Below are 19,398 nucleotides of genomic sequence, written 5' to 3'. Positions count from 1 at the left end.
AAGTTATACACATTTCAATAGAATGTATTATAATGGGATCAGTTTTTGTTTTAATAAATATTCAATATTTTAATGTCTGTAGTATGACATTTCCACAGCAGCAGCAAAAGGTATACAAGGTGCTTATGTTGCCAGGGTTACGCACGGAGGAAGTGACGTCTGCGTCTGAATGGTGGAATTTTTTAGTTATAATAATAGTAGTATTGGTAATAGTAATTAATCGTGATGGAGGGAAGTTCCCTAAACCGACAGAGTATGAAGTACAATTTGATGTAAATAGTTTTGGAATAAATAATAACTTAAATAATACTGTGTTAATAACAAATTGAAATATTCTTTATAATTATACACAATTTATTCAACTAGCCAGTTTCTTAAGAGATATAAGGCTTACCTCTCTGAATTTTGTTCTTTTGTGGAATAGATGTGGAGTCTATTGTGCATCTTTTTTTGAATGTATAAATGTTTTTTTTTATTATTAATGTTGAATGTTTATTCACTATGCTGAATGGAAAAAAGATTAGTGAATACTAACTTAAAAAATTCTAATAATGATTTTAAAAAATCAAGTAAAATAAGGAATGTATTTTAATAAGATAAAAAAGATATTAAGGGGAGTCATTTTTATGTTGTAAGATGTTTAGGTAAATTATATATACACAAATGTAAATGGTCAGAAAAAATGTACAATATCTCCCATTTCAAGCAGCAACAAATATGGATGCATTCAAAGAACTAAAATCCGGAGAAAACCCAACAAACAAGGGGAGAACATGCAAACTCCATAAATACAGACCCGAAGGGGGAATCGAACCCAGGACCTGGAGGGGCAAGTAAGGAGTAGGAAGCTTTATAAACAACGTTTATGTCCGACACTGAGATAGAAATATTTTTAGACTCAGATTAACTTTAAGCGCGATTGCTAGAAATGATTGTGAGACGCTTAATAAGTACGGGCCATGGCTTGATTTTATTTATTCATGACTGAAAGAATGATTTCCTGCTGTGTTCTTTCTGTTTAATGGGACTTTTATTAAATACAGAGGAGGCGTGTGTGCTGTTGCTAAGCGCCCCCGGAAGTAGCCTGATGTTTACACGTTTTTGTTTCGCAGGAAAGAAAAGCAACGGTAAACCAACTGTTTGAAAAAAAAATAAATAAAATTAATGCATTTTTATGAGAAAATCTTTAACGTTTCAGTAGATATCTTTCCCAGTATATGACTAGGCTTTCGCGCCAGGCTTTCGGCTGACTTGTGTGTTGTAACTGGGACTAGCTCTGAAGCTAATAATCTGTTTTACAGCTTTAGGAGGCTATAAAGTAATAAAGCTGTGTAATGCTAATGATTAATATCAGTGACATATTTATATTTTTCTGTATATTAACGACTTTTTAAATGTTGTAGACGTCTTGTTAAAACGTCTAATTACAGCTTTGCTCATTTTGTGTTATTTCTCTATCAGGTACCACAGGTGATTATTAAATTTAGACTAAAATGCCCCTTTTTGGCAATACATTTAGCCCCAAGAAGACACCTCCTCGCAAATCTGCCTCCCTCTCCAACCTTCATACAGTAAGACATGATTTCTGGGACTACATTAAAGTCTTTCAATTCTACGTAGATTAGTAATACATTCATAAAATTCAGTACGTCCAGTAATAATATTGCGCAAACAACAAATTTATTATTATTATGTAGATAAATAAATTCTAGTATAATATGCATGTTTGTTTTCTGTCAGTTGGATCGGTCCACCAGGGAGATCGAATTAGGCCTGGAATATGGAGCTCCTATGATGAATATTGGAGGTCAGAGCTTAAAATTTGAAGATGGACAATGGATTATAGGTACGACCTTTCTCCTGATAAGCAAACAACTCACAAAAATCCACAACACTGCTATTTTATAAATTAGTATCTGGTGGTTTGTTGTCTTCTTTTTTAGGGAGCAGGTCAGCAGTGTGTTTAACGCTTGTCTCTTTGTCACAGAGTCAGGAGCGAATGGGTCTAGCAAGGAGGTGCAGAAACTGAAAAAGAGGAATCTGCAATTAGAAGAAGAAAACAACCTTTTAAAGCTTAAGATCGAGCTGCTGTTAGATATGGTAAGTAGGCTTAAGCTTACATGTTCAGATAATGAACGAGAGGTATTATTAGATTAAATACTTTAAAAATTGTAAAGTTTTACATTTTCATAGATGAATAAACCAGACGCTTGGTCTGTCCTCTGTGCTTCAGTAAGCTTACTGATGCCAGGAAAGACACAGTCAAACACGTAAACACATTGACTGTCATGAAGGTCTATATTTATTAGCAAAAAAAGATTTTGATTTGTTTGTCCGGAGACGAACCACAAGGTGTTAGCTTGAGGGAGGAACACACAGAGAGAGAGAGAAAGTGTGGAAGAATTAGCACATTAATAGGGGAAGTAGGAGACCGGAAGGTAGTAGCATAGAAGATTTAACATGTTACTTCAGATCCAATGGGAAGAGAGTAGAATAGAGCAATTTTGGATGATTTGGAGCACTTATTGTACCAGCATACATAATGATGTTAAGGGCATAAACCAGCACAGATGCAGCAGAAATAGGCATTTTTTTCCTGCTCATATGGGCTGCGAATTTTATGGATGTCTTCAATAGTGTGTGCTCTGTGGCAGTTTATCCATGTCTAACTGTTGCCTCCAGATCCACAGCCATTGTCCATTTTATTTATGAATTATTTGTTTCTTCAACTGGTTTTATCACTTGCATCATGGTTTTAATTTAAGATGTTAGCATCTGTTTCCTGTAGTTGTTCTATAACATATTGACAATAAATCATATCTCTTCTCTATCAGCTCTCAGAAACCACAGCCGAGTCACATCTACTGCAGAAAGAGTTAGACGACTTGAAGAGTCACTACAAACAAAAGAAGTGATCGGAAGCATGAATTGCAAATAATTTTGTTTTGGATGCAGATTTCTTCTTGGTGTTTTTCATAGAAAAGGATTTATCGTACTATTTGCATACAATAATTAATTTCATGTGAATTTTTTAAGTGTTATTACATGAAATTATGCTACAATGTTTGTTTAATACTTTTTTCTTTTAGTCATTGCGTGAGCAATTAAAACAATATTTTCTTAGTCAAGTGTGATTTTTTTTTTTCTTCTTCTTTTCTTTTAACAGATCTCTGTGCATGTTTTTAATTTGTTAACAAAAAGCCACAACTATCAGTAGTATTGAACATACTGACCATTTTATATTCAGGTAGAACAATCCTCGAAGGCTAAATTGGTCAGCACTGTAACTCTTTCATAAATACACTGCTGCACTGTTTGATCACTTCTTAAGAAAAGGAGCTTACTTGGATTGTGTGGGTTCTAAAGCATGCAAACAGATTTGTGAGGATTGTTGTACGTGGAATGAAGCACGTACAGTAGGGTGCACTGGGTTGTGGCTTTTTTTATTAAAGGGTTTTATTGCATCAAAATGATGACAACATTGTCATCTTCTAATTTTTAAGGATGGCTCCAGAAAAAATAGCAATAAAGGACTTTGTCAATACACATTAAAGGCATAGGCTGCGTTCTCGCTCCCTCTTTCTCTCCTCACTTATATATACACTACCGTTCAAAAGTTTGGGGTCACTTGCAAATTTCTTTGTTTTTGTTGTTATTTATTTTCTACATTCTACAACAATATGGAATTAGGTAATTACGTGACAACAACAAAAAACAACAGTTAGTTGTTATTTTCAAAAACAGAGGTCAGCCTTTCTCTAATAGTTCTTGCAAGAACAGTATTGTCAAGTGCATTTGCAAAATCCGTCAAGCACCATAATGAAACTGGCTCTCATGAAGGACATCGCAGGAGGGCGAGACCAAAACCTACCTCTGCCGCAGACGAGAAGTTCATTATCAGCCTAAGGAGTTATCAGCCTAAAAAAAGTCAAATTAACAGCACCTCAGATTAGAGGCGTTATAAAGTCTTTACAGAGCATAAGTAGCAGACACATCTCACCATTAACTGTTCAAAGGAGATTAATGCATTTTTTGGACGCCTTCAGTATTTCTTTACAATGTAGAATGTAGAAAGAAATAAAAATCAGGAACGATCATGGAGTTAGAAAGTGCCCCCAAACCTTTGAACGTATATTTATATATATATATATATATATATATATATATACACAGTGAAGTATTTGATCACCCTGTGATTTTGCAAGGTTTCTTACTTAGAAATCATGGAGAGGTCTACAATTTTCAGCATAGGTGCATTTCCACTGTGAGAGACAGAATCTAAAATGAAAAATCCGGAAATCACATTGTATGTTTTTTTAACAATTTATTTGTAAATTACTGTGTCAAATAAGTATTTGATCCCTTTCTTATCAGCATGGGGCTGGAAGCATCATGCTCTGGGGGTGTTTTTCTGCACAGGGGACAGGACGACTGCACTGTATTAAGGAGAGGATAAACGGGGCCATGTATTGTGACATATTGGGCAAAAACCTCCTTCCCTCAGTCAGAGCATTAAAGATGGGTCGTGGCTGGGTTTTCCAACATGACAATGACCTAAAGCACACAGCCAGGAAAACCAAGGAGTGGCTCCGTAAGAAACATATGGACTATTTAAAGGCAAAATAACAGGTCTTTGAGGGTCAGAAATCTGACTGATAAGCAAATGATCAAATACTTATTTGACAGTAATTTACAAATAAATTATTTTAAAAAATCATACAATGTGATTTCCGGATTTTTCTTTTTAGATTCTGTCTCTTACAGTGGAAATGCACCTATGCTGAAAATTGTAGACGCCTCCATGATTTCTAAGTAAGAGAACTTGCAAAACCACAAAGTGATCAAATACTCATTGACCTTACTGTATATATATATATATATATATATATATATATATATATATATAATTTATTTATTGCAAAATTTTACCATAAAGCACTGCTGCCTGAAAGGCTGAATAGCTAAATAAAAAGCTAAATTTAATGTATCATTATCAGTAGCAATGATTAAACAAATAGGTTTATTTCTCATTATGATGAGTAGGCTGTTTCAAAGAAATTAAGAGAAGGGGACTGCTTGTTGTGACACTTGTGATCTTTACTTAACACTGGCAGTAACATACTTTTAATTAAACTTGGTATGCAAGTTCATTAACAAGTAAAAAAATACCATACTAGCAATTTGTCTCTTTATTTGTTTTTGTCTAGTTCATCGCTTGCCTGAGCTGCCATCTGAGTGGTTAAGTTTTATTAAGGTAGTTCTAAAACAGCTGGACCATTATTTTTTATAGCTATATTATTTCATAATTTCCTAATCGGCAAGACAAGCAGTGACAAGAGTTTCAAATGTATTACTTGGTGTATCATGAGGAAGTGATGTGAGGTTGGAAAATAGATGAGCAGTAACATTAAATACATTTCAAATAAATGATGGATTTAAAGAAATTTGATTAAATTTGTTTAGGTTTTTAATCCATCCTTAATCTATACTGCTTATTCTGTGTAGAGTCATGAGGTCTGGAAATTATCCCAGGGAACTCAGGGCACAAGGCACACACCAAACCATCGCAGTGAACAAGCACACACAGTCTCACACAATCATACAGTTTGGAAATGCCAGTCAGCCCATAGAACATGTCTTTGGACTGCAGTACCCAGAGAAAACCCAACACGCACAAAGAGAACAAGTAAATTCGATGCACATGAGATATGAACTCCAATCCTGCATGAGCAAGGCAACAATGATAAATTAAAACCAGTTATTGTGGAGTCTATCATGTAACACAAGATAAATGCATAAACCTTGCATAAAGTGTAAAAACAATGTGTGTTGTCAGATTTTTGTAACTTGTTATATGTCTGTGTGGACCTGTATTTCCTCTGACAGTTACTCCAACGAATGCCATCGAATGCAGTCTGACGTAATGTTCAGTGCAAATACAGTACAAGTTTATTTTTGTAAAGAAAAAAAACTTTGGCTGATCATAATAGGTATTTGTTAATAAACATCACTTTCATGCACATGCCCAATAAATATGAGCTTTATAAGGAATTAGAAATGATTAAGCGGAAAGTACAAGGAACATTGGGGCATGGGGTTTATCTGGCAGATTTTCTCAAATTGGGATCATAAAAGAAAAGAACACAAACCGGTGTAATAAACTGGACTGCACTGAAAAACCTGCATATTATTAGACTTGGATGGATCCAAGATGGCGGCGCGGCAGTAGCACGCAGCGGCCGCTCCGGAGCCAAAATGGTGCTACTTTGTTTACGTTTTGTGTGTAGCGCGTTTATTTTACTATGTGTATGGATATCGTCGCAACTGGTGTCCGTACATACAACAGCCAGACACTTTTCAACCTAAATAACCCGGTTAATGTTATCCGCGATGAGCTGCGGGAAAAGCTACGCGACCTCGGCTTGCTGCGTGAACCAGGCCTCGAAGCCTCGGCGTTGCCTGATGCAGGAGGCCGGAGGAAGGGTCATCGGAAGCGGTGCGCGAGGAAGCGGAAGCGCGGCAAGCGGGCGGGAGTCTGTGCTAGGCTAAAAACAAACCCTAGCCGGCCGGCTCTCCCGTCCATCATCTTATCCAACGTCTGCTCTCTGGACAATAAACTGGACTACATCCGACTCCAGCAGGCTACACAGCGTGAGGTTAGAGACTGCTGTGTCTTTGTTTTCACGGAGACATGGCTCAGCGACAGAGTACCGGACGCCGCTATTCAGCTAGACGGGCTAGCCTCGTTTCGCGCCGACAGGAATACAGCTCTGTGCGGTAAGACTCGCGGTGGCGGCTTATGTGTTTACATCAACACGAAATGGTGCAAGAACTCTGTGCTAGTTTCTAGTTATTGCTCATTGCTAGTGGAGTTTGTGATTGTTAGATGCAGACCTTTTTATTTACCACGAGAATTCACCACTGTTTTCATTATCGGAGTGTACATTCCACCTAGCGCTAATGCTAAGGAAGCGCTATGGGAATTGTATACTAAGATCAGTGAACTGCAAAATACACACCCGGATGGACTGTTTATTGTTGCTGGAGATTTCAACCATGCAAATCTCAAGTCAGTGCTTCCTAGATTCCATCAGTATGTGGATTTTGCAACGAGAGGGAAAAACACGCTGGATCTTGTTTACACAAACATCCCCGGCGCATATCGGGCAGAGCCCCGCCCCCACCTCGGCTACTCAGACCACATCTCTGTTATGCTAATTCCAGCATACAGACCACTCGTCAGGCGCTCAAAACCGGTTCTGAAGCAGGTGAGAACCTGGCCGGCAGGAGCCATCTCTGCTCTTCAGGACTGTTTCGAGTGCACTGACTGGAACATGTTTAGGGAGGCTGCAACTTACGGCGACTTCACTGACTTGGAGGAGTACACGTCATCAGTGACCAGCTACATCAACAAGTGCACCGATGACGTTACTGTCTCCAAGAGCATCATCTCACGACCCAACCAGAAACCGTGGATTACTGCGGAAGTGCGTGCACTTCTGAGGACCAGAGACTCTGCCTTCAAAGCGGGAGACAAGGTGGCCCTCAGAACAGCAAGGGCCAAACTTTCTCGGGCCATCAGAGAGGCAAAGCGCGCACACGCCCAGAAAATCCACAATCACTTCAGGGACAGCGGTGACACACGGCGCATGTGGCAGGGCTTACAAGCCATCACAAACTACAGGGCGACATCACCTGCCTGTGACAGTGACGGCTCCCTCCCAGATGCGCTGAACAACTTTTATGCTCGGTTTGACAGGCAGAACAACGTAGCGGCGAGGAAGACCACCCCTCCTCCGAACGACCAGGTGCTGTGTCTCACTACAGCTGAGGTGAGGAAAACTCTACGCAGAGTCAACCCACGTAAAGCTGCTGGACCAGACAACATCCCAGGCAGAGTGCTCAGAGAATGTGCTGAACAGCTGGCAGATGTTCTCACCGACATCTTTAACATCTCTCTGAGCAGCGCCGTCGTTCCCACGTGCTTCAAGGCCACCACCATCGTCCCCGTGCCCAAGAAGTCTACTGTGTCCTGTCTCAATGACTACCGTCCCGTTGCACTCACACCCACCATCATGAAGTGCTTCGAGCGGCTCGTCATGAGACACATAAAGTCCCTGCTGCCCTCCTCACTGGACCCACTGCAATTTGCGTACCGTCCTAACCGCTCAACGGACGACGCAATCTCCACTACACTCCATCTTGCCCTCACACACCTTGACAAGAAGGACACATATGTTCGAATGCTGTACATAGATTTCAGCTCAGCATTCAACACTATCATCCCCCAACAACTGATTGGGAAGCTGAACCTGTTGGGCCTGAACACCTCCCTCTGCAACTGGATCCTGGACTTTCTGACCGGTAGGCCTCAGTCAGTACGGATCGGGAACTGCACCTCCAGCACCACCACACTGAGCACTGGGGCCCCACAAGGCTGTGTGCTTAGTCCCCTGCTGTTCACACTGCTGACTCACGACTGTGTAGCAACACACAGTTCGAACCACATCATTAAGTTCGCTGATGACACGACCGTGGTGGGTCTCATTAGCAAGAACGACGAGTCAGCGTACAGAGAGGAAGTGCAGAGGCTAACAGACTGGTGTAAAGACAACAACCTGTCTCTAAATGTTGACAAGACAAAGGAGATGGTTGTTGACTTTAGGAGGACACGAGGCGACCATTCTCCGCTGAGCATCAACGGCTCCTCTGTGGGAATTGTCGAAAGCACCAAATTCCTGGGTGTCCACCTAGAGAAGGACCTCAGCTGGTCCCTCAACACCAGCTCCCTACAGAAGAAAGCCCAACAGCGTCTCTTCTTTCTGAGAAGACTGAGGAAGGCCCAGCTTCCACCACCGATCCTGACCACCTTCTATAGAGGAACTATCGAGAGCATCCTGAGCGGCTGCATCACTGTCTGGTTTGGGAATTGTGCCATATCGGATCGCAAAACCCTACAACGGATAGTGAGGACAGCGGAGAAGATCATCGGGGCCTCTCTCCCCTCTATTGAAGACATCTACACCACACGCTGCATCCGCAAAGCCACCAGCATTGTGGCTGATCGGACACACCCCTCTCACACACACTTTACACTCCTGCCATCTGGAAAAAGGTACCGAAGCATTCGGGCACACACATCCAGGCTGTGCAACAGCTTTTTTCCACAAGCCATCCGTCTCCTCAACAAAAAGGGACTGGACTGATAAACACAAACACACTCACACACACACAAACACAAACATTATCACACAGCTTAACTCAACTACCTCAAAATATTGAGACTGGACTGACTAATCAACACAAGTGCAGACACACTGACCTACACCACCAAATTATCGTACACACCAACCTGTAAATGCTTCACTGTTTTTAACAATCTTTTTGCACAATGATCATTACTGGACTACATTTTTGCACTAATTCCTCAAATCTTGCTGCTGTTTTAAGGAATGTTTACGTTTACCCACTACCTCAACACCATATTTTATGTTCTGTTATGTCGTGGTTGCGCACTGTCACTTTGTTGTCGCTCTTGTTTGCACATTTGCACGTGCACTTTATGTTGTCCGTAAAAATGTTACTTAGCTAGTTAGTTTTTGTTAATTTATGTTGTAATTTATGTTAGATCTCTCTGTCCTGTCTCTGCTAGCCAGTTAACTAGGCCTCTTGGTTAGCTAGTTTAGTGTCTCTGTTAATTTATGTTGTAAGTTTATGTTGCATGTAGCACCTTGGTCCTGGAGGAACGTTGTTTCGTTTCACTGTGTACTAACTGTATATGGTTGTAATGACAATAAAGCCTACTTGAACTTGAACTTGAACTTGAACTTGAACTTGCTCTTTAAGCTTTGCATGAAAAAACAAATCTTTAAAATGAGCAAATGTGAGGAATTCTTATTCATTCTCCTTTCATGTGGAATTCGTATGGGAACAGTGGAGCTGAAATAGTCATCAAATCATCAAATAGTTTACTGAAGCATCCCCCTTTCTCCGAGGACTGATAAGAAGTAAGTAGCTTTCCTTTTTATCATGTAAAAAAAACATAAAAATAATAATTTTGTGAGCATTAAATATTTCTATTAAGAGTTTGTTCTTTGTCTGGTACAGTCATAACATAATTAGACTGATTCAAATTTATTGGTAGATTGTATAGCATGATCTTTTTTACATTAAAACCTCAGTTCTACAGTATCTGTACAGTACTTCACATCTCTGCTGATGAGTAATCATTTCTGTTTTAAAACTCAACATAAAAAATAGGACCTTTAAAGATTTTTACCTTTTCTGCAGGGATTTTTTTGGGCAAACATGGGAGGCAGTGTGGTAGAGAGAATCAGAGTGGATCCTCCGGATGGAGGCTGGGGTTGGGTTGTGCTCTTTGGTGGCTTCATTATCACTGGTTTCTCCTACGCTTTCCCAAAAGCCATCAGTGTGTACTTTAAAGAACTGATGCGGGACTTCGGCTGTGGCTACAGTGACACAGCGAAGATTTCCTCCATCATGCTTGCCATGCTTTATGGCACAGGTGAGAAACGAAGATAAAACAAATAATTCATGCAACATGTTTATTTTTCATAGATTGATTAAGTGCATAGATAATCTTTAAAACATTACTCTGATCAGGTCCAGTTTCCAGTATCATGGTTAACAAGTTTGGATGTCGACCAGTGATGCTCATTGGAGGATTGTTAGCCTCAGCTGGGATGATTGGTGCTTCTTTTACCACCAGTATTATCCAACTTTACCTCACTGCTGGAGTCATTACAGGTGATTTAATGCCTGCGTGAAGTTTTAAAAGCATTGAACCACTGTAGGGCGAGGTGCTGTACTAAGTACATGATAGTACATTCTTTACAATTAATAGAGTTCCTCTTCACTGTTCTCGATGAATAAAACATCTTAAGTCAGTTTTCAGAACATATAATAGAGAGTTAAAGGTTTATAATCATTCCAATTTTATTGAGTCCAAATTTCGGCCGACTAGGATACCTTTTCTACTGATACACCAGTAATATCTGACAGACATATTTATTAGATATTTATGTACCAGTCAAAAGTGTGGACACAAAATTAGACTTATTTTCTGATTTCTAGAACAATACTGGACTTTTTTTTTTCGAAACTATGAAATAACACATATGGCACTAGGCAACCATGCAGCAACAACAACAGCAGCAGTCACTTGTTATTTAGGACATGAAAGTCAGCTGTTGTGGAATAGTTCTTTCAGGAACAGTATTGACAAGTGCATAGGCAAAACCCACAAGGAACACGATGAAACTGGCTCTCATGTAAAGTTCATTTAGAGTTACCAGCCTCAAAAATCATCAATTAACAGCTTCTCAAATTAGAGGCGTCATGACGGCTGTGCAGAGCATACTGTACTGTAAGTAGCAGTCCAATCCCAACATCTTAATATCATCTGTTCAAAGGAGATTATTGCATATTTTGGGTGCCTTCAGTATTGTTTTACAGTGTAGAAAGAAAAAAAAAAATCACGAAAGATGGTATGGAATAAGAAGGTGTGTCCAAACTTTTGACTGGTATTGTATATAAACATTTTACTGATCTAAGACCATTCATGTATTGCTGCATTTTATTCTCCACAGGGCTTGGTCTAGCTCTAAATTTCCAGCCCTCGCTTATTATGCTTGGATATTACTTTGACAAACGCAGACCTCTGGCCAACGGTCTAGCAGCAGCTGGCAGCCCAGTGTTTCTCTCAGCTCTTTCTCTACTGGGACAAGTGCTGCTGGATCACTTTGGCTGGAGGGGTGGCTTCCTGATTATGGGAGGGCTGTTGCTTAACTGTTGTACCTGTGGTGCTATTATGAGACCGTTGGGATACAAAGTTTCGAAGTCTGCAGCCAGGGGAGAATCAAATGCTCATGAGTTGAAAGAGATGCTCCCATCGAAGCCTGATCAGGAGAAGAATCATCTGGAGAAGGCTAAGAAGGAAAGCCCCAAGCGAAAGAAGCTACTTGACTTCAGTGTGCTTCGTGACAAAGGACTTGTCGTTTATATAGTAGCCAAATTTGTAGTTGTGCTTGGTCTGTTTGTCCCTCCGATTCTCTTGGTCAACTATGCTAAAGATCAAGGAGTGCCAGACCAGGAAGCTGCCTTCCTCCTCTCCATTATTGGATTTATTGACATCTTCGCCCGACCCACATGTGGCGTAGTGGCAGGACTAAAGTGCATACGAGCCAAAATGCCCTATTTCTTCAGCTTGGCCTTACTTCTAAATGGGCTTACGGATGTTTGCTCTGCAAGAAGTACAGACTACATGGGACTAGTGATCTTCTGTGTCTTCTTTGGCCTTTCTTATGGAATGGTGGGTGCGTTGCAATTTGAAGTGCTGATGGGAATCGTTGGAACTAAGAGTTTTTCCAGTGCCCTTGGTTTAGTACTCCTTATAGAGGCAGCAGCTGTGCTCATTGGACCTCCTTCTGCTGGTAAGTCTTGTTAAAGTAATCAATGTCTTATTTAAACATGTTACAGCATGTCTTTGAAGGAGAGTAAGCCTATTTCCTCTGACCTTTTTCCCGTATGCATTTATGCAGGACAATTAGTGGATACTTACAAGAACTATGAGCTGATTTTCTACATGGCTGGTGGAGAGTTGATGGTTGCCGGGTTATTCTTTGCCATTGCATCTTACTGCTGCATTAAGCCCAAGAAGAGCAAGGACTCATCCGTCATTCAGGATGCTGATATTGAGGGCAATAGTAATCATACTAATTATGAATCGAACCATGATTTGAACCATGAATCGATTCATGGTATGAACAATAACTAACGGTAAACGTGACAGTTTCCCGATTTGTAACAGTAAATGATATTTACGCATACATGGTTTTAGTGTATAGCATTGAAATCAATGTGCTTTTACTATGTGCACTTTCTTTGACCAAATAAAATATATTTTGTAGTCCTATAAATAACTCTGGTTTTTCCTTGTTGTACAAGATTAGTTGTTAGATTAAGATTATTCTATAAAGGTTAAAAACGAAGCAATAATATTCCAGCTTCTGTTGGGACCTGTATTCATAAATGCCACAGATAAGGAATATTCCAAGTAATTTATTTATTGGTTGTAAAAGAAAACATTTCAAGTAAAGTATATACAGTATACATATTAAGAAAATATGCTAAATTTGAACACGTAATAGTTGTTTTAAGCTCTGTATATAGCAGCACAGCATATAGTGATGCATAACTTTTTGACAATAAAATAAAGAGCATTGGGAACACTTTTACCTTATAAAAAATGTCCTTGTGTAATGCTTCGAATGTCATAAGGGAAAAGGATACTGCCATGTAAAGCCATTTGCAGTCCGAATTGCATGATAAAGCAGAAAATGCAGGTAACTTTTAACACGACTTTTAATATTCTGCCTGCTGAATATTAATGTACAGTAATGTTGTGTACACACCAGGATTCAGGTCAACTAAATTCAATCTAATTTTATTTGTAGAGTGCCTTTTACAATAGACCTTGTCACAAAGTAGCTTTACAGAAACCTGGACATACATTTACAAGTTTAATTCATCCCTAGTGAGCAAACCTTAAAAGACTTAAATGTAAATTGTTATTAGCATTGCAGTCTTTAGACTATCCAAGAGCAGTCTTTAGGGTTTCTGTGTGGTAGCATTTACAGTAATCTCATGCTTTTATCATGCGATATCTTTAACGATGCTTGATCCCTACTTAGTGTGCTATTTTTGCTTTGTTTCCAATTTAATAGGGACCTAGTTTTTACAGCAATATTTGATTTTAAATTATTAGCTTATTGTAGTGATCATTCATTCATTTTCTATACTGCTTATCCTGTATAATCATGAAAAGCCTGGAACCTATCCCATTACACTTTGGGCATGAGACAAGGTACACCCTGGACAGGGTGCCAGTCCATCGCAGAGCACACACATACTCACATGTTCATTCACACACTTTGGGCATGTTGGCCCATTCTGTATGTCTTTGGACTGTTTCCAGAAAGCTAGAGTACCTTGAGGAAACCCCCAAGCATAGGGGAGTACATGCAAACTACTCGCACGTAGATGCCCTGATGCTGCCTCATTTCTCCAGGGTCAAGGGTTCGATTCCTGCCTACAGTTGGCATATTCTCCCCATGCTCTTGAGCTCTCAAGGTGCAAGGCCACAGTGTAATCACTACGCCACCAAGTGGCCTTGCAGTGGGCATATAAACAAATTAATGCTGCTACTAGATTTTTAAAAATCTGATTAAAATGCCTGAAACCAGCTCAATACCCAGTTTATTCTGTAAATATATATAATTTGATGACTTCTAATTTTCTACATCTCAATACATGTAAAGAAAGTTATCAGTGAGAACAGCCTGTTTGCTGTTCACACTTAGTACAGCAGGTGGTAGCATACAGCTGTTGGGGTGGTTTAAAACCCAGTATTAAAGTCACTGAAGAAGAAGAAGAAGGAACGTCACACTCCGGAAGCGGCATTAAGAGAGTCTCGCGCTCGAGGACCCTCTTAAAGACAAAGATTTGTTCTTTTGTTTGTTAGAATTTTAAAACGGGATTCGTGTAGACTTTTTATTAAAGCAACAACAGACATACTTTATACGCAGTTTCTCCTCGAAGAAGTTTAGACACTTGTCACGATGCCTAGAGGAGGTAAGAGGAGCCGTACATGTGTCTAGAGAATTTTAGCTTTGTGCTAACAGGGTTAGCTGCGCCGCCGCATCGCGTCATCAGAGCAAAAAGCTAACACGCAGTAACCCGATAATAATAATTCCATTAACTTACTCCTTTAGGTTTTTAATCTTTGAATAAACTAACATTAAAGCTCGAGTGTTAACACTGAGTAGCGTCCGCTCATGTCTATACCTTTCTTTTATTATTTTATTTCCGTGCTGTATTTCTCTAATCTCTCGTGTATTCTGGTATTTCCTTTATTCTCTACATTGACTATTCTTTCTAAAATCGACCCCTCTTTTTTCTTAGGGAAAAAGGGCCACAAGGGTCGGGGAAAACAGTTCAGCAACCCCGAGGAGATCGAGCGGCAGATGCGCGCGCAGAGGGAGAAGGTAAATATAACCTACAGTATTGGTTTCCTGGTGACGGGAATCACCGGGCAGCTCCCGGATACGATATTATCACGATACCTCGGTTCGATTAAAATTGCCATTTTGTAAGTATCACGATTTTATACATTTACCGATGCGATATTATATTTCTCCCGAATTTTGTTACATTTTTAAACCTTTAAAAAGTGTTTACGACCAAATAAATGTAGTATATTGCTTATACCATTATCTTTCTCACTTAAAATTAAATGCAAAATTTAAATATCAACCAAATTCATATACAAATTAGTTTAAAAATCTAACTGAGTAGCACCTATCTCTGTCCTTCACCATGATTACTATTTTCAAACAAACTTGGTAAATACTTGATTGTAAATGTGTTCGGTTCAGAATGTGCAATCTGTATTATTAATAATAATAATAAGAAGAAACAGCAATGTTTTACCTCCTCAAACACCTTCTAAGTTTCAAAACTCAACATAACACTGAGCGTACAGGCAAGCGGGGCTTCTACCGCACTGCTGTAAACTTACAAAGATTGGTTAAAAAAGGCAGTTCTGAGGCTTTTAGCATGCATGGTTTTTGGTAATTTAACACCATAAAAGTGTATTTCTGTTACGCCACTTGGAAGCTTCTACGTTCAGTACAGAATTGCTTATATCTGAGGTTCATCGGCTATCGACCGGTCATGGCCTTTTAAACTGAAAACCATCCCTCTGTAAAAACTTAGAGTTTTTGGTTCATCCCTCTGTAAAAACTTACCCCCCCCCACACACACACACACACTCAAGTAACGCACGTTATTTTGCCTCACTCAGTCTCAGAAATATACACCATGTTTTGGCAGGAGGAAAACGGTGGTGCTTCTGAGAGTCCATCTGAGTCTGAGGAGGAAAGCAGTGATGAAGATGAAAAAGTAACTAACACTTGCCTCTTATTTCTTTTAATTTTTGTACTGACTGTTTAACTACAAATACAAAAATTGATTTGTTTTTTCACTAAAATGTGTGTGTGTCATGAAAGAGTCAAAAAAGGAATGGAGTCCAAGGGTTGATTGAAATTGAGAATCCCAACCGTGTGTCTCAGAAGAGCAAAAAAGCCGCAGAGGTTGACGTCGAGGCACCAAGAGAGCTCACACGCAGAGAAAGGTACTTCTACACATCTGGGGTTTCAGCTTGAGAATGTTGTTGCTGCTGTGTTTTGATTAACTTTCGTTTGTTAATGTATGTGTTGGTTGCAGGGAGGAGATTGAGAAGCAGAAAGCTAAAGAACGCTATATGAAGCTGCATCTGGAAGGAAAGACAGATCAGGCCAGAGCGGACCTTGCCAGACTGGCTATTATTAAAAAACAGAGAGAAGATGCAGCGAAGAAGAGGGAAGAGCTGAGGAAAGGTGAGTTTAACCCGCTGTGTGACATTAGTCTACATGTTGTATACTAAATCAATCCCCATACAAAATCTTTAGTGCTTTACTATTAATATTCAGAAGCTTTTGTTATGCTTAACAGATTTTTCAAAGAACTGAGTTCGTTGTGTTCTGTTTTTTTAATCTGTTCCAGAAAAAGAGGCACAAGAAGCCAAGTCTAAGCGTTAAGTCTCGGCCCCATGCTGAGGACTCTGGGCGGGAGGGAAGGGACCAAATTAATTAGGGAGACAGCTCAGGGGTGTCCAGATACTGCCCTTTCATCCATCACTGGCAGGGACAGGCAGAGATTTGGACATTCAGACTCACATCACATAAAGTGGGGGTTAAAGACAAGACCTCACTGGTTTGCTTATTGGTATCTAAAAAAGGAGGCGCTCCGCAAATTATGATGTCCTCATGTCCTTTTCCCCCATATCTCTGATGTGTTCTGATCCTACAGCTGCTAGAGTTCACTCTTAAATTTACACTTTTGGTTATGTTTTAATAAAGCTTTGATTGGGTTGTTGGCCAGTGTGGCATTCTTCCTGATGTTACCTGCCAAGTAGGATAGAGTAATGAATGGAGGAACTAGCAAACTTATTGAACACCATCTGTTCTCATCCTGACCTTATTGCTGTATGTTTGTATTCTCTGTTGCATAAGCTACACATAATAAGCACCCTTTGTATTGAACAAGATGTCATTATTATTGCATGCTAGTTGCAAGATCCAACTTATTAGAAATGCCAGTAAGTACACATTTAAAACATAATTAATTAGTTACTTTTGAAAAGATCAACAGTATTAATATGCATATGTAAAAATGCTAAAGGTATGTATGGTTGTATTCATGGGTTTTTACTTCCCCTCCTTTATCCTGTTGTGCTTACATGTCTCTGTAAATGGCCTTTTCTCCTCACGACCAACTTATAAACATACCTCTTGTATATTAGGCCTTGTTCACACTTGGTAATGATATCTATCCGGAGTGATGTCATCAGAAGCAGACAGACGGATCAGAAGTTTTACGCATCTTCAGTAACCACTTGTGATCTATGGACATGACACAGTGGATAAGTTGGTGCTTTGTACTGAATTCACACTACAGATGTTTCATGGCTATATGTGTTGAAGTAGTTTGAGCTGATCTGATTTTGATTCCAGGAACATGTTTTCACCTGTTCCCCATGCTGTGTATATGTGATCATTTCATCTAATGTGGACGCTAAAACCAGGCCTGAACAGGGTCCTATATGCCTCAGCTTGTTGGTGCGACTTGAATTGCCTTGAATATTAGGGGAAGCAATATTGCAGTGATGCAAATGATGAAAACTTCAGCTTAGTTTGTAAAGGAATTTATTTACAGAAGTGGTTAAAAGATTTGTAAAGTGTTCTCCATTACTGAAATTTACTTGCTTGGATGCAATTGGATGTTAATCCCGAATTGATTTTTTATTTTTTTTGGAGTTGAAATAAATACGTTAGTACAATTACTTTATTTGACTTTGTTTTGCTTTTTGAGCAGTATTCTCTCACCTTTGACCTGTGCTTATGTAGATCACTGGGAAAAATTTTTTTAATTGCCCAAAGGCAGAGATGATGTTTAAAAGTGCAATTTTCTTACACTGTAAAACTGTCAGTGTTATACCCAAGGGATCGATATGGGTTATTTGTGGTAATCACTCAAATGTGTGGAATGTGGTAGATATGGATATGAAACCTTGGAATATTCCTCTAACCATGGTCAGTTTGTATTATTTATGTACTAGCAGGGTTTTGCCCCCAGTTCTTTCAAAGTCACAAAGATAAAAATATTTGGTTTCATTGATGGAGATTGAATGCTATGGATGAATTTTCACCTCCACTTTCACTAGAATTTAAAACTGGAGGGTCCTAAATGCTGATAAGCTGATGAAGATGCAGGGGCTGTAATAAATAATTAAAGAACTAACCAGTAGGGGCTGCACTACTTCTTTCTCCTAGTCAAGAGTTACACTTAAAAGGACCCCTGCCATGCACATTTTACAGGTTTCTCAGCTCCCAGCACACCTGATTTAACCAATCAGCTAATTAACAGCCCTTATTTGAAGTGATTGTATTAGAGCAGGGAGATACTAAAATGTGCAGAGGAGAGGGTCCCCTAGGACGAGGGTTGAGAACTTTTCTTTTAGAATCACCAGCATCATTTCAGCATCACCAAAAATACATTGTGGCTGCCCTGTTGTGGCTCACTCGCCTGCTGTTTTATTCTGTAGATGAATAGATAGAACCTTATTGTCATTGCATTATACAGTTACTCAGCTACAGAATGCAGTTCAGCATCTTCCAGAAGTGCAAAGTTGTGTGTATATATATATATATATATATATGTATATATATATTTATATAAATAAGTACGCAGTAAGGTGTAATAAGCAATAAAATGTTAGTTAAATACAGAGACAACCGAAACGTGTATACACGCTTCAGGAAAAGAAAACCTTTTTGCCTGACCCTCTCTCTTTGTAGCAATAAGTTCAATTAAAAGAACAGGAGTATCATCAAAAAGTTCATTTTAAAGTAATTTTTTTTTAAGTGAAACTTATATAGATTTATTACACACAGACTCATATTTATTTCTTTTCATTTATGTCTTTGAATTGGATGATTATGGCTTACAGCTAATAAAAAAAAACAAAAATTCAGAATCTCAGAAAATTATAAATATATAGAAACTATTACATATGACCAATAGAAAAAAAAAGGTTTTTAACACAGAAATATTGGACTACTGAAAAGTATTAACATGTACGGCACCTAATAATTGGTTTGGGCTCCCTTTACATAAATTACTGCAGCAATGCGGTGTGGCATGGAGGCGTTATGGAAGTTCAGGTTGCTCTAATTGCGGCCTTCAGCTCTTCTGCACTGTTGGTTCTGGTGTCTTGCA

The 19,398-nt window shown here is 39.2% G+C and overlaps 3 protein-coding genes across 4 annotated transcripts; all 3 read left to right on the top strand.

Annotated features, from left to right (window-relative positions):
* The first annotated feature begins 1,042 nt into the window (after nt 1–1,042).
* cby1 (chibby homolog 1 (Drosophila)) lies at nt 1,043–3,534 on the top strand. Of its 2 annotated transcripts, none has more exons than XM_053511372.1 (5): nt 1,043–1,127; nt 1,462–1,571; nt 1,741–1,846; nt 1,988–2,100; nt 2,835–3,534. In XM_053511372.1, the coding sequence occupies exons 2-5, from the start codon at nt 1,494–1,496 to the stop codon at nt 2,913–2,915; spliced, it is 378 nt and encodes a 125-aa protein (XP_053367347.1). In that variant the 5' UTR covers nt 1,043–1,127; nt 1,462–1,493; the 3' UTR covers nt 2,916–3,534. The 2 variants fall into 2 exon arrangements, with proteins under 2 accessions (XP_053367347.1, XP_053367348.1); XM_053511373.1 differs by having other exon boundaries at nt 1,050–1,127; nt 1,471–1,571.
* Nucleotides 3,535–10,308: 6,774 nt separating this feature from the next.
* Nucleotides 10,309–12,796, top strand: slc16a8 (solute carrier family 16 member 8). The gene is made up of 4 exons (XM_053511655.1): nt 10,309–10,525; nt 10,624–10,767; nt 11,610–12,452; nt 12,561–12,796. Exons 1-4 carry the CDS (start codon nt 10,309–10,311, stop codon nt 12,794–12,796), a joined length of 1,440 nt encoding a protein of 479 aa, XP_053367630.1.
* A 1,659-nt stretch (nt 12,797–14,455) lies between these two features.
* pdap1a (pdgfa associated protein 1a) lies at nt 14,456–17,962 on the top strand. The gene is made up of 6 exons (XM_053510814.1): nt 14,456–14,652; nt 14,983–15,065; nt 15,913–15,981; nt 16,089–16,213; nt 16,306–16,457; nt 16,624–17,962. The coding sequence occupies exons 1-6, from the start codon at nt 14,640–14,642 to the stop codon at nt 16,656–16,658; spliced, it is 477 nt and encodes a 158-aa protein (XP_053366789.1). The 5' UTR covers nt 14,456–14,639; the 3' UTR covers nt 16,659–17,962.
* Nucleotides 17,963–19,398: the final 1,436 nt, after the last annotated feature.

Source organism: Clarias gariepinus, chromosome 14 (assembly GCF_024256425.1).
Source record: "Clarias gariepinus isolate MV-2021 ecotype Netherlands chromosome 14, CGAR_prim_01v2, whole genome shotgun sequence".
Classification (NCBI taxonomy): Eukaryota; Metazoa; Chordata; class Actinopteri; order Siluriformes; family Clariidae; genus Clarias; species Clarias gariepinus.
This window is presented reverse-complemented; position numbering and strand designations above follow the sequence as displayed.